Source organism: Papio anubis, chromosome 13, assembly GCF_008728515.1.
Source record: "Papio anubis isolate 15944 chromosome 13, Panubis1.0, whole genome shotgun sequence".
Classification (NCBI taxonomy): Eukaryota; Metazoa; Chordata; class Mammalia; order Primates; family Cercopithecidae; genus Papio; species Papio anubis.
Window position 1 is genome coordinate 88,909,980 of NC_044988.1, and position 12,558 is coordinate 88,922,537.

General features: G+C 41.5%; 1 protein-coding gene across 3 annotated transcripts in view; it reads right to left on the minus strand.

The window, feature by feature from the left end:
• Window positions 1-12,558, minus strand: part of BRINP1 (BMP/retinoic acid inducible neural specific 1) — a 199,703-nt gene that overhangs the window by 68,458 nt on the left and 118,687 nt on the right. For all 3 annotated transcript variants that reach the window (XM_003911307.3, XM_017949599.3, XM_017949598.3), the window contains 2 exons: window positions 7,833-8,023; window positions 1,182-1,351 (listed from right to left, as the gene is read on the minus strand). In XM_003911307.3, the coding sequence (XP_003911356.1) occupies window positions 1,182-1,351; window positions 7,833-8,023 (361 nt within the window). The remainder of the gene's footprint in view (window positions 1-1,181; window positions 1,352-7,832; window positions 8,024-12,558) is intronic.

Consider the following 12,558-nt stretch of genomic DNA (forward strand, 5'->3'; position numbering starts at 1 on the left):
TATCTTGGAAAGTCTTAATATAAGGCTAGGTCTGCATTTTCTTTAGAAGAAATTAAAGACTGAGATGTAAAATGCAGGCATAATCTGGTTAAAGAACATTTGAGATGGAAACATCTGCACTGAAACCCTCAGAAGAACAAACACTTTACATGGAGGATGTCCTCCCACATTCTCTTTATAGAGGCTGTCTGAATTTGTTGTGTTTAAAATGGAATCTTGTTTAAGTTCCTGTGCTCTAAGGCACTGAGTTGAAAGTCCAGGGCTGCTTTTCTCAATGTGACCATTTAATTTTTAATGAGCTAAAATGGAAAAAACTTAAACAATGAGCTACATTTTAGGTGTTCAATAACCCCATGTGACTAGTGGCTACTCTCTCGGCTAGCACAGATACAGGGCCTTCCCACCATCTTAGAAGGTACTAGTGGACAGTGCTGGTGTAGACGAGCATAGATCAGCAAACCACAGAGTGCCTGTTTTGGTAAATGAAGTCATACTGGAACACAGCCATGCCCATTTGTTTACATGTCATCTATGGCTGCTTTTACACTACAACAGCAGAGTTGAGTAAGAGCACCACAGGTCATACAGCCCGCCATGCTTAAAATAATTGTTTAGTCTTGTACAGAAAACTTTTGTTGACCCCTGGTCTTGAAAGCAGAGTTCTAGTTCCTGTTAAGTTATTATCTAACTGTGTAACCCTCAGAAAAAGGCTTTAAACCTTTAGCCTTAGTTTTCCCATCTGTAAAATGGTGAGTGGGAAGGAAAGAATAAAAAACATAGAAGTTTAAAATATTGCTGAGCTAGGCGTCAGTAATCTAATCATTGCTCTCTCTGAGACCTCAGGAAAATCATTCACCTTTTCATAGTCTCTGTTTCTTCTCTAGAAAGGGGATCTGATAATCTCCACACAGAAGACTGAATGAGAGAACTATTGATAATTATGCCATGACTATAGCCAGGATACTCTAGTAAATCAGTACATATGGCCACTGGAATGACAATGCACACTGATATTAATTACAGGGTATGTGACAATATCAATCAGAGCAGCTGGCAGAGGGCATCACGAGCTACATGGTTATGAACCCAGAAATTATATCTGTCCATCCACTCTTAGAATGCCTGCATTGTAGTGCTGTTGTATTGAGAACCTGCCGCCCAAATCCACCCCCAAGCTGTACCTTGATTGCTCCAGTTGATATCTGGATCTCATGAAGCCTCCTCATGGTGCCATCACGGTCAACAAAGTAGGATGATGCAAGCTGGTGCAGAGCTTCAACACTTTGAGTGGCATTCCCTGACTTCCTGTCGAGGCGACTTTTGTCCATGTACATGGTCAAAGCCTCCTCCCCTGGATGGGAAAGAAAAGTAGATAAGAAAGTTTGTCGAGCTTTCATGTGTGAGGACAGGTATGGGACCTGGATGCTGAAAACAGCCTTAAATCTCCAACCAATTTGGCCCATATTTCCTTCTGCCTCTAAAAATCAAGAGCACAATGAAAATAAGTTGTCTAGAGGTGGCTGTAAACACCAGGCTTCATTAGGACAAGGATCATTAAAAAACCCCCATCAACAAAGTCCAGCCCCTAATAACCGACTTCATGCTTCTCATCAGCATCATCTTATAACAAAATCCCCTTCCCCTCTTCCAAGAAAGTTCAGTCTCTTCTATACAATGGCAAATGTGGCATAGATATTCTCTTATTATTTTCTCCTCCTCTTTTGTCTCCTCATTATCATGCAGTTCCTCCTTTTCCTCTACTCTCCCATCTCCCCTTCCTTCATTTCTTTCTCCTTTCCTTTTTCTCTTTCCCCTCCCCCTGATCTTTTCTTAATAGATAAATGAATGGCGGATAGCTAGAAAGATAGATATTTGGATGGAAGCAAATGGATGAATGATAGACATGTTTAAATTAATGTAGATGCAAATACAAAAATCTATACATTTTCTTCTGTGAAGTTTTTCTTATACACACACATAGATCAGTAACACTGCTAAACTATGATGAGTTTTAATTTGGATAAAGAACTGTTTCTCCGGAACTCCTGAAAGGAAGCTCCAGGGAGCTGCCTCTACTCTCTATCAACTTTGTGAACAAGGGCATGTTTCTTTTTTCATTTTTCTTTTTTCTTTCATTCTAAGATGCTTGATTTGGTAAACAGTTGAAAACCTGAAGCTACATTATCACAAACTAGTGCAAACTTTTCTTTTTTAAAAGTTCTAGGGTACATGTGCAGGATGTGCAGTTTTGTTACATAGGTAAACAAGCATGTGCCATGGTGGTTTGCTGCACCTATAAACCATCATCTAAGTATTAAGCCCAGCATGCATTAGCTATTTTTCCTAATGCTCCCCCACCTTACCCCTCTAACAGGACCCAGTGTGTTTTGTTGCCCTCCCTGTGTCCATGTGTTCTCATTGTTCAGCTCTAAGTGAGAACATGTGGTGTCTGGTTTTCTGTTCCTGCCTTAGTTTGCTGAGGATAATGGCTTCCAGCTCCATACATGTCCCTGCAAAGGATATGATCTCATTCTTTTTTAGGGCTGCACAGTATTCCATGGTGTATATGTACCACATTTTCTTTATGCAGTCTGTAATTGATGGGCATTTGAGTTGATTCTATGTCTTTGCTATTGTGAATAGTGTTGCAATGAACATGCATGTGCATCTGTCTTTGTAACAGAATGATTTATATTCCTTTTGATATACACTCAGTAATGGGATTGTTGGGACAAATGGTATTTCTGGTTCTAGATCTTTGAGGAATCACCACACTCTCTTCTACAATGGTTGAACTAATTTACATTCCCACCAACAGTGTAAAAATGTTTGTTCAATTGATTTGTCCTTTTTTTCTCAATTGATTTCTCCTTTTCGTCTTTTTCAGTGTAGCTGCAAGAAAATTTAAAAGGAGCATATGTGACTCACACTTGGGGTGACATCATATATCTATTGGCTAGTGCTGGTCTAGGGATACAGAGTCATAGGAGATAATTTCAATATACCAGGTGAATGGCCAAGGTAGAGGGGTGCACAGAATGCAATGCAGACCAGAGAAAGGGTAGGCACCTGCATCTTGTAGATAATGTGGACCCACAAGGCCTGGATGATCTGGGCACTCCAGCTATAACTTTTGCTGCTCTGTGGGTTTGCTCTATCCTGCACAAATGTGCCGCCATTTTCCCTCATTGTTAGGACTTCTACTTTTCTGTTTTTCTCCTGGCTAACTTATACTCATCCCTTAGGTATCACCAAAGACATCGCTTCTGGGATGCCTTCCCTCAGTCCTTCCCTCCCTACCTGAACTAGATAAATAACTCTCAGGTTTCATCGGCCAAGGCTTGAGTTAAGTTCATAGTAAAGCACTTGTGTTTGCAGTTTCCCCAGAAGCTTTACTGTCATGTAGTAATACATGATTGTCTATCCTTTGGCCCCCACAGCAACCTGAATAGATTTGGCTTAAAACCGATGCTATATCCAATTAGACTTTGAGTTCCAGGGACCATGGGAAATGGAGCAGGGGAACAAGGACGCCACCTAATTCATCTTTCTAATGTTCCAATGCTTATCCTAGGGTCTGAGGAAGAATAGATGTTCAGTTATTAGTTGATGGATAAGTAGACAGATAGATAGATAGATAGACAGATAGATAGATAGATAGATAGATAGATGATAGATGGATGAATGGATGGGTGTATAGATGAACAGACAGATGAGTGGAAAGGGAGAAGTTAAACAAGTGAATATGCTAAGAGTTTGAGCCATGAGGCAGAGGAAATAAATGTTCCACATGTCAGCTCAGGCTCTCTTAGGGGCCTGTGAAGGAGAAGGTGAAACAAGCCCGGTTCCCTCTGGACTGAGAACTGGCAGAAGCAAACCTTTAGATCAAGAGGGGTTAATGGGCTTCTTGTTGCATTACTAAGGCTTAATTTCTTGTTTATTAAGAGAATGTTCTGTTTAGAATTGCTTTCCCCCTTGGGCATTCCTGCAAATTGCCTCTTCCTTCACATAGGCCTTTTCTGAGTCTTTCTGTTCTCCAGGAGACTTTGCCTCACTCTGCATCACCTTGTCTCAGAAGTGAAGAAAATGGGACTCTCAAAGGGAATGAGGAAGAGTGGGAGCTGATCCTATTACCTTTTGAGTCAATAGGAGATTTTGCTCCCAGAGAGGAGATGAGGTGTCTGGACTTTCGACCTCTGGGACATAACTCTTCCTTTCCTTCTGAGCCCCTGGGATTTTATTCTCAGCCTTCCTCTTAGTCAAAGGGACCTCTCCCAAAATGCAGGGAGGGAAATAATGAATACACAAATAAACAAAAATGATGAGCCCTCATGTATAAAAAGACATTCGTGCAATACACACACTCATATGCATGTGCATGCTCACATACACACACATATATATACATGTTGCAACCATATATATGTGACTGATGTGTACACATGTGTGCAATATGCATGAATACATGCTCATGTATAAATTAACTCATATCTAAGCAGGAATAGGCTTTGTGAACATCTGTCTATACAGGTAGGCATTTGTGCACATCTGTTTACACGGATGTACTTCCACGCATGCATAGTCATGCATGCAAGCTTAATCACACATGTCACACAGGCACCCAGTCTCTAAGGTGATTCCTTCGGCCCCAAGATATGGTCATCAGGGGGACTAAGGAAAATTTCTACTCCCGTTTTCTTGTGTGACCTTCCAGATACACAGTTTTTCCCTTCACCACCCTTCAGAAGAGTATTCACATGATGTATTTTATTAGTTTAATAGATTTCACCAAAAATCTGAAGATCCCATGGAAATCTCTTATTTGTTGGCCCTCCCATCACCTCTGCTTCTCCATTCCCATAGTCTTCCCTTCCTCTTTCCTCTTCCTAAAGAGCCAAACAAACATATTTATTTGTCTCATAGGTGAAAGGTTAAGAAGCATCTTTTAGTATTTGATTACCCCCTTGTGAGCTTACCTGACACATCAAAGAGTTTATGAAAGCATTTCTTCTCAATGAACACAGTGGTCTTAGAAAAAAATTATAGTGAATAAAATTCTTTGCACCTCCTTGTTTATAGATAAAGAAATTTATATTCAGACAGAAAAGTGAATTTCTCAGTGTCTCCCACTCATCTAGTGAGTAGCAGAATTGGGTCTTAATCTGGATTCCCAAGTTTCTTAGCCCCATTAAGTAATAACAATAATAGTAAGAACAAGAATAGTAACATGGCAACAATTTGTTAAGTGTCAGACAGTGTGCTAAGCACTTTCAATAGATGATTTTATTTAATTTTTGCAATATGCATGAAGGACTATTATTGTGACTATTTACAAAAGAGGAAACTGAGGTTTAGAGGATTGAGTTATTAGCCAAGGTGACTGTGATGGTTAATACTGAGTGTCAACTTGATTGGATTGAAGGATGCAAAGTATTGTTCCTGGATGTGTCTCTGAGGGTGTTGCCAAAGGAGATTAACATTCAAGTCAGTGGACTGGGAAAGGCACACCCGCCCATAATCTGTGTGGGCACAATCTATCAGCTGCCACCGTAGCTAGAATGAAAGCAGGCAGAATGTGAAAAGACTAGACTAGCTTAGCCTCCCAGCCTACATCTTTTTCCCATGCTCGATGTCTCCTCTTCCTGAACATCGGACTCCAAGTTCTTCAGCTTTGGGACTCAGACTTGCTTCCTTGCTCCTCAGCTTGCAGATGACCTATTGTGGGACCTTGTGATCATGTAAATCAATATTCCTGAATAAAATCCCATTTATATATACATCTATCCTATTAGTTCTGTCCCTCTAGAGAACCCTGACTAATACAGTGACACTAAGCTAGTGAACAGCAGGAGGCAGGACTAGAAGCCAGGCGATCAAACTTTAGAGCCTGCTCTTTCATTCCCTACAACTTCCCACCTCCACCTCCCTTCTCTCATACTGCAGAGGAGGCTCCTAAAAAACATGCTTTCCGTAAGTGAATGAATGAAGTGATGATGTAAGAAAACCTTCACATCATTTCTGGCACATACTGTTCAATCAACAGTAAATCTCTTTGCCTTCCCTCTCTCTACTCCTCCACACTGAGGGCTGAGAGAACATTTAGGGCCTGCTGTACAACACCAGATCTCAATCCAAAGCTTTGCATATTTTAAAATGTTGTGTTGTAAAAATAGGAGAGGAACAAGGCTCTGTGAATAATTCACCACCTTGCCTTAGAGAAATTAAAAATATATTTCATTGAGGAAGAAAGGTCTTGGTTACTTGGGGTTTCCAGGAACTCAGACAAGAGCACAGCTTTTAATGGAAGAGTTGAATTGGTCTCAATGCCTTTTTCTCCCCCAAGTGAAATGGAGGCGGGGGATGTCTGAGCTCAGGTTAATGCTACACTTAATGTAGAAATGAATTCATTTTCACTTGACAACAGAATAGAATTTACACTAATGATTTAATATTCAAAGTCCTACTTAATATCTAACTGGCAACAGACAACTAACACATGTTTGTTGGTTGGTTGTTGGAGCAGGTATTGGGTTGGTGGGGAAGTGAGTTGGTTAAAGAGATGACTGACATTGGATCAAAAACAGAATGCACGCTTTATGAATGGAAAACACTCAGTTAAAAACTTAGCTTTATCACTTACTAGCTGTACTTCTTCTGGGTCCCAGCTTCCTTATTTATAAAATGGAGGTAATATGACATCATGTGCAGTTTTGAGGGCTAAAGACAATGTACAATGTCTGCTATATGGCAAATAACTACTAAGTAGTGGATAATATTATTGTAGGGATGAATAAATTTGCCTAACCAATCTCTCCACCACATTCCCCACATTATGAATTGGGTCTTCCTACATTGTATGCTGAGCCTAGAAAGCTCTGCCACCTCCCTTTACTTAACCAGCTCCTGGTGACCAAAACTGTCACTTCCTCCAGGAAGTCTGTACTGACCACTCCAGTTGGTAGTACTCAACACGTCTCGGAAGGAGAAGATCCTCTGTTATAATTATACCTCAGTCCACCCTGCCTGTATCAATATGCCAATCTCTCCTAGTGGGCATGGGACATAACTAAATGCAGTCGGCGGCTTTGTGAGTATGTGGCACAGTGCTCTATCCCTAAAGGGGCTTCCTCAAAGTTCAGTGAACCCAGTCACTGTGGCAAAACTGGTCCTAAGGGATTGCTCATAATATTAAATGATGCATTCAGGCAAGATCCACAAGCACCTAAAGGCACTAGTCTGTACTATTTTCCATTCATTCTCTTTGCATTTATTTCCTGTCCTTTATCCAGCCCTCCTACCCTTGATCATTCAAAAACTGACTGGCCCTGATGGGGAGGGATGGGTAAGGCTGAGCAGGGTGGAAAAATTAATCTGCTTTCCCATTAACCTACTCTAAGCCCACAGGAGATACAAATGATAGCCTGTTTGTTAAATGATAACCTCAAGTTATCAGTCTCTAAAGTAGACTTAAATAAACAAAGCATATTCCCTAAACAATATCTGAAATTTAATTATTTTCCCAGATTAGACCAAAAGAACTGAGAAAATGATCAGATTAGGCATTTTTAACAAATGGAGCCAATTCCAAGGTTAAGCAATATTTTCAGAAAATTTAGTAAACTCTCAAATTAGACTGTCCCATAGAACCGAATCATCTCCTTGGATATGATCACAACAGCCAAGACAATTTGGCTTACCTGGCTATAAATGCTTTTGTGTGACGCAGAATGGCAGAGAGGCTAAGAAGACTTTGCTGTTAAGACATCCCATTCTCCCTTCCATCCCAGACCCAAAGTCCTGAGAAGGTTCTGGCCCAGTGGCTGCTGACCTACCTCCCAATGTGGCTGAGATGAGCAGGTGGGTGCCGTACTTTTTGATGATGGTATCGATGAACTGCTGAGTGGTGGGTCTCCTGCCGAGCAGGCGGATGCTCCTTTGAAACTCCGGCATGAGGGGCACTGGATGGCGGACCAGATCTCTCCTCTCGATGGCTGTGTTCCTCACCTTCCAACGGGCAAACTCCCTGGGCAGGAGAAATGAGCAACACTCCTCAACTTACCACCACTGCCCTCAAGCCAAAGTCCACCCAACCATCCATCCAGGCATCTGGATGGGAAAGTGCCTATAATTTTAATATGTGTCAAGTGATGCTTTGATTGGCAGCTTCTAATCATCTCCAACTAACAAATATTTATTGAGTACTATTCTCGTCACAGGAATATTGAACTAGACAGACAACATCCTTGCCCTCAAGTTGTTTACAGACCACCAAGGAGACAAATATCAGGAGTTACTTTTATTAGGGGATGGGTAGAGGGACTGAGGAAAAAGAAAAAGTAATAAAAATAATCTGATGATAATATGGATGGTAATGTACTGATGAAAATTTTCATGGCATTTTATAGTCCCCAAGAATATCATGTCTAAGTTCTTATATAATGATCACACTAGCCCTGTGCCAGGGGATTATTATCCATTTCCGATACCTCTCACAGGACCGAGTCCTCCATCATCTTCTAGTTGTTTTTCCATCTTTCTTGCTAGACTGTATATGACACCACAAGAATAGAATCTTCTTAGGCACTCCCTAACACAGCCCTGTATATAGCTCAGTGCCTGTTACATGGCAGGATTCATGATAATGCCGGATGGAGAAATAAATAAACAAATGGAAAGAGGGAAGGAAGGTAGGAAGGAAGGAAGGAAGGAAGGAAGGGAGGGAGGGAGGGAGGGAGGGAGGGAGGGAGGGAGGGAGGGAAGGAAGGAGAGAGAGAGAGAGAGAAAGAAAGAAAGAAAGAAAGAAAGAAAGAAAGAAAGAAAGAAAGAAAGAAAGAAACAAGCAAGGAAGGATAGAAAGAAAGAGAAAGAGAGAGAAAAAGAAAAGAAAGAAGGGAGGGAAGGAAGGAGGGAGGGAAGGAGGGAAGAAGGAAGGAAAGAATGAAGGAAGGAAGGAGAAAGGAAGAAAGAAAGAAAGAAAAAGAAAGAAGGAAAGAAAGAAAGAAAGAGGGAAGGAAGGAAGGATAGAAAGAAAGAAAGAAAAAAGAAAAGAAAGAAAGAAAGAAAGAAAGAAAGAAAGAAAGAAAGAAAGAAAGAGAGAGAGAAAGAAAGAGAAAGAAAGAAAGAGAGAAAAAGAAAAAGAAAGAAGGGAGGCAAGGAGGGAGGGAGGGAAGAAGGAAGGAAGGAAGGAAGGAAGGAAGGAAGGAGGGAGGGAGGGAAGAAGGAAGGGAGGGAGAGAGGGAGAGAAGGAGGCTATATGAGAGTATATAGGACCTAAGGCACAAAGCAACCTGAGGCCTGTTCTAGGATAATCCAGAAATCAAATATTGAGCCCAGAGCTCACTTTAATCCAAAATGTTAACATGTATTCATCGAGCACCTAGCATTTTAAAGCAATTAAGCTATGTTCCAAAGACCATGTGGGAGAATTTCCATGTTTGCCTTCAGTAATAACAGAGGATCTCAAGATCAAACAACACCAAATTTGGAAGTCCAAGTCTCACTCTGCCTCTTGCAAATTATGTGTTGTGATCTTGTCCCCTCTCTAGACCTATATTACTTCAGCTATAAAATTCAATTAATATTATCCATTTGCTACTGTTGATGCAGGAATTACATGAAACATAGAGTGCAAAATACCTTTGGAAACTGCAAGGTGCTAATTTAAAGTGAAATATTGTTTTATAACTTTATTTTCCCACAAGTTCCCAGACATGTAAATGTAAATCATTAAAAGTTCACATACAGTGAACTCGGAGCATACAAACTGAGTACAAGTGAAAACTTAGAGGGACTAAGTGAAGGTTGCTTTCGCTCAGTAATGATCACAGTTCCTACCAAAGATGCAGCTCCCCCAGAATGACCAGCTCTCCGACCTGCCTGAGTTACATGCTCTCGGTCCCTTGAGGAAAACAGACTAGACAAGAGGGCTGTAAGGTCAGCTGAGATAAATGATGGGAACCAGAGTTTAATGAAAAGGTCTCTCTCTCCTGCCACAGGATGGGAGAGACGAATGAGGAAAGGGACACAGGGCAAAGAAGAAGCAGAACAGTGGGGGTATCTGGCCAGAATGTGCCCTGGTAATTTAGCGGTGGTGTCTGACCCCTGATTCACAGAAAACTGAGTCCGAAAAAAGCTTTCACATTAGCATATCTTTCCAAGACTCAGAGCTCATGGTCTGTGTCTGCATAAGAAATCTCTGTCCATAATTCAAGACATAGTTTAAATTTGAAGTCCACTGAGTACCTTGCATGTTGTTGCAGGTACTTAAGTCAATCAACTGCACTCAGTGAACGCTTCAAGATACCTACTAAGGGCAACATATGATGTCCACAGAAGGGGAACACACATGTCACAGTCCCAGTCCTTAAGAAGCTCACAGTAGGCCAGGCGCAGTGGCTCACACCTGTAATCCTAGCATTTTGGGAGGCCGAGGCGGGAGGATCACGAGGTCAGGAGATCGAGAACATCCTGGCTAACATGGTGAAACCCCGTCTCTACTAAAAATACAAAAAAATTAGCCAGGCGTTGTGGCAGGCGCCGCCTGTCCCAGGTAGTTGGTAGGCTGAGGCAGGAGAAAAGTGTGAACCCGGGAGGCGGAGTTTGCAGTGAGCCCAGTGCAATCAACTGCACAAAAAAAAAAAAAAAAGGTCACAGTCTGGAAGACTTTTCAGTTTATTATAAATCAAGGACTACAGGACACAGAAGGAGGAACCTGAAGTTTTCGTGTCTGGGCCTTTAGGGAAAGCTTCAGAGAGGAGGTCATGTTTGAACTACAGTTTTTAAGTTTGCATGGAATTTAGATCAATGAAGTGTGGTTAAAAACAAAAACAGCCAGAATGGTGGTGTATGCCTGTAGTCCCAGCCACTCAGGTGGCCAAGACAGAAGGATCACTTGAACACAGGAGTTTGAAACCAGCCTGGGCAACATAGTGAGGCCTTGTCTCTAAAAGTAAAAGAGAAATAAATAAATATAAAAACAACCACAAAAAACTAACCATGGGAAGGAAAAGTCAAGAATGGTGAACAGGGATATAGAAAACATTATGAGAAGGACAGAATATAATAGGGGGAGCATGAAAAAGAGGGTGTGGGAGGTAACAAGATGGAACAAGTAGTTGACAGATGTGGGGATGGGGGAAAGACCTTGACAGCCAGCTGAGACAAATGATACAGGTGTGACAGGCAGCTTGCAGCTTGAGTCCCCATGACCTCGGGCCCAGGGACTTGTTTCTAATTAACAGAATATGAAAGTGATGGAGTGTCACTTTCATGATTCAGTTACAAAATTCTTCGATGTCTATTTTGTGTGTATTCTCTCTCTGTGTATCTCTGGTTCTCTAAGTCCCTCCATGTCTTTCTCTGTCTCTGTCTCTTCTTCTGCATCACCCCCGGCTCTCTGTTCCCTGTCTCTTTCTTGCATTGGCTCTCCTGCTGTCTCCATCTCTGTATCCGTCTTTCTTCCTCCCTCGCTCTCACTCGCTGCCATGCTGTGAGATGCTCTATGGAGACATCTACATGGCAAGGAGCCGAGGGAATCCTTCGGCCAACAGCTTCCGAGGAAATGAGGCCTCGCAAGGAACTGAATCCTCGCAGTAACCATGGGCTTAAGCTAGGAAACAGACCCTTCCCAAGCTAGCCTTGAGATGATTGCCGCCTGGTAACAAACCCAGAGACAGGGCGTCCAGATTTCTGATTCACAGAAACTGTGAGATGATATTGTTTTAAGACACTGAATTGTGAGGTAATTTGCTAACCAGCAATTGATCAATACACAGCAATGAGAAATGCCAAATATCTCTGAAGAAAAGAGATATTATCAGCTAATCCAAGAAATTTATAAAATTATATATACCTATAATTATGAGGTTATATATATATATGCATATAAACATACTCATATATCAGTATATAGAAAAATATATGTAGTTATACATATATGTGTGTGCATATATCACTTTTATTCATAACTTACTGTCTTGGGTTGCTGTTTTCATATGAACATACCCATGTTCCTTAAAATTAATATTTATTTACACACAGAGAGGTTAAGTAACTGTTAAAGGTCATGTAGCTAATGAGTGGTAGAACTGAGAGTAGAAAACTGGCATCCTGACTCTTAAATCACTCTTTTAATGTAAATATTGAGAGATAGGCTATAAAAGCATAGTAGAACCAGTACCAATACAGAAGAATGATGCCACCCCCACAACCAAATTACAAGGCATGACTCAATTCCTTTTTTTGAAACAGCCATCACAGTCTGTGACGTTCACCAGTGATAGACCAGGGCCTGCCATCTGTGTTGCGTCCTTGAAAAGAAACTCAGAAAGATGCCTATGCCAGGTACCCAGTTTATCCCTCACAAGGTGGACGTGAGGCCTAAGTGAGGAAATGTATGTGACCTGCTAAGCACAGAGTCAGGCACTTGGGGAGCGCTCAGTAACTGGAGATGTTACCCTAAAGCACTAACTAGCTGCTCAGCACCACGGACAGTTTCTCATCCGGAGGAGTTGGTCCACTGCGGAAAGGAGGACAAATGATTGTTCAGGGAAGGTATTA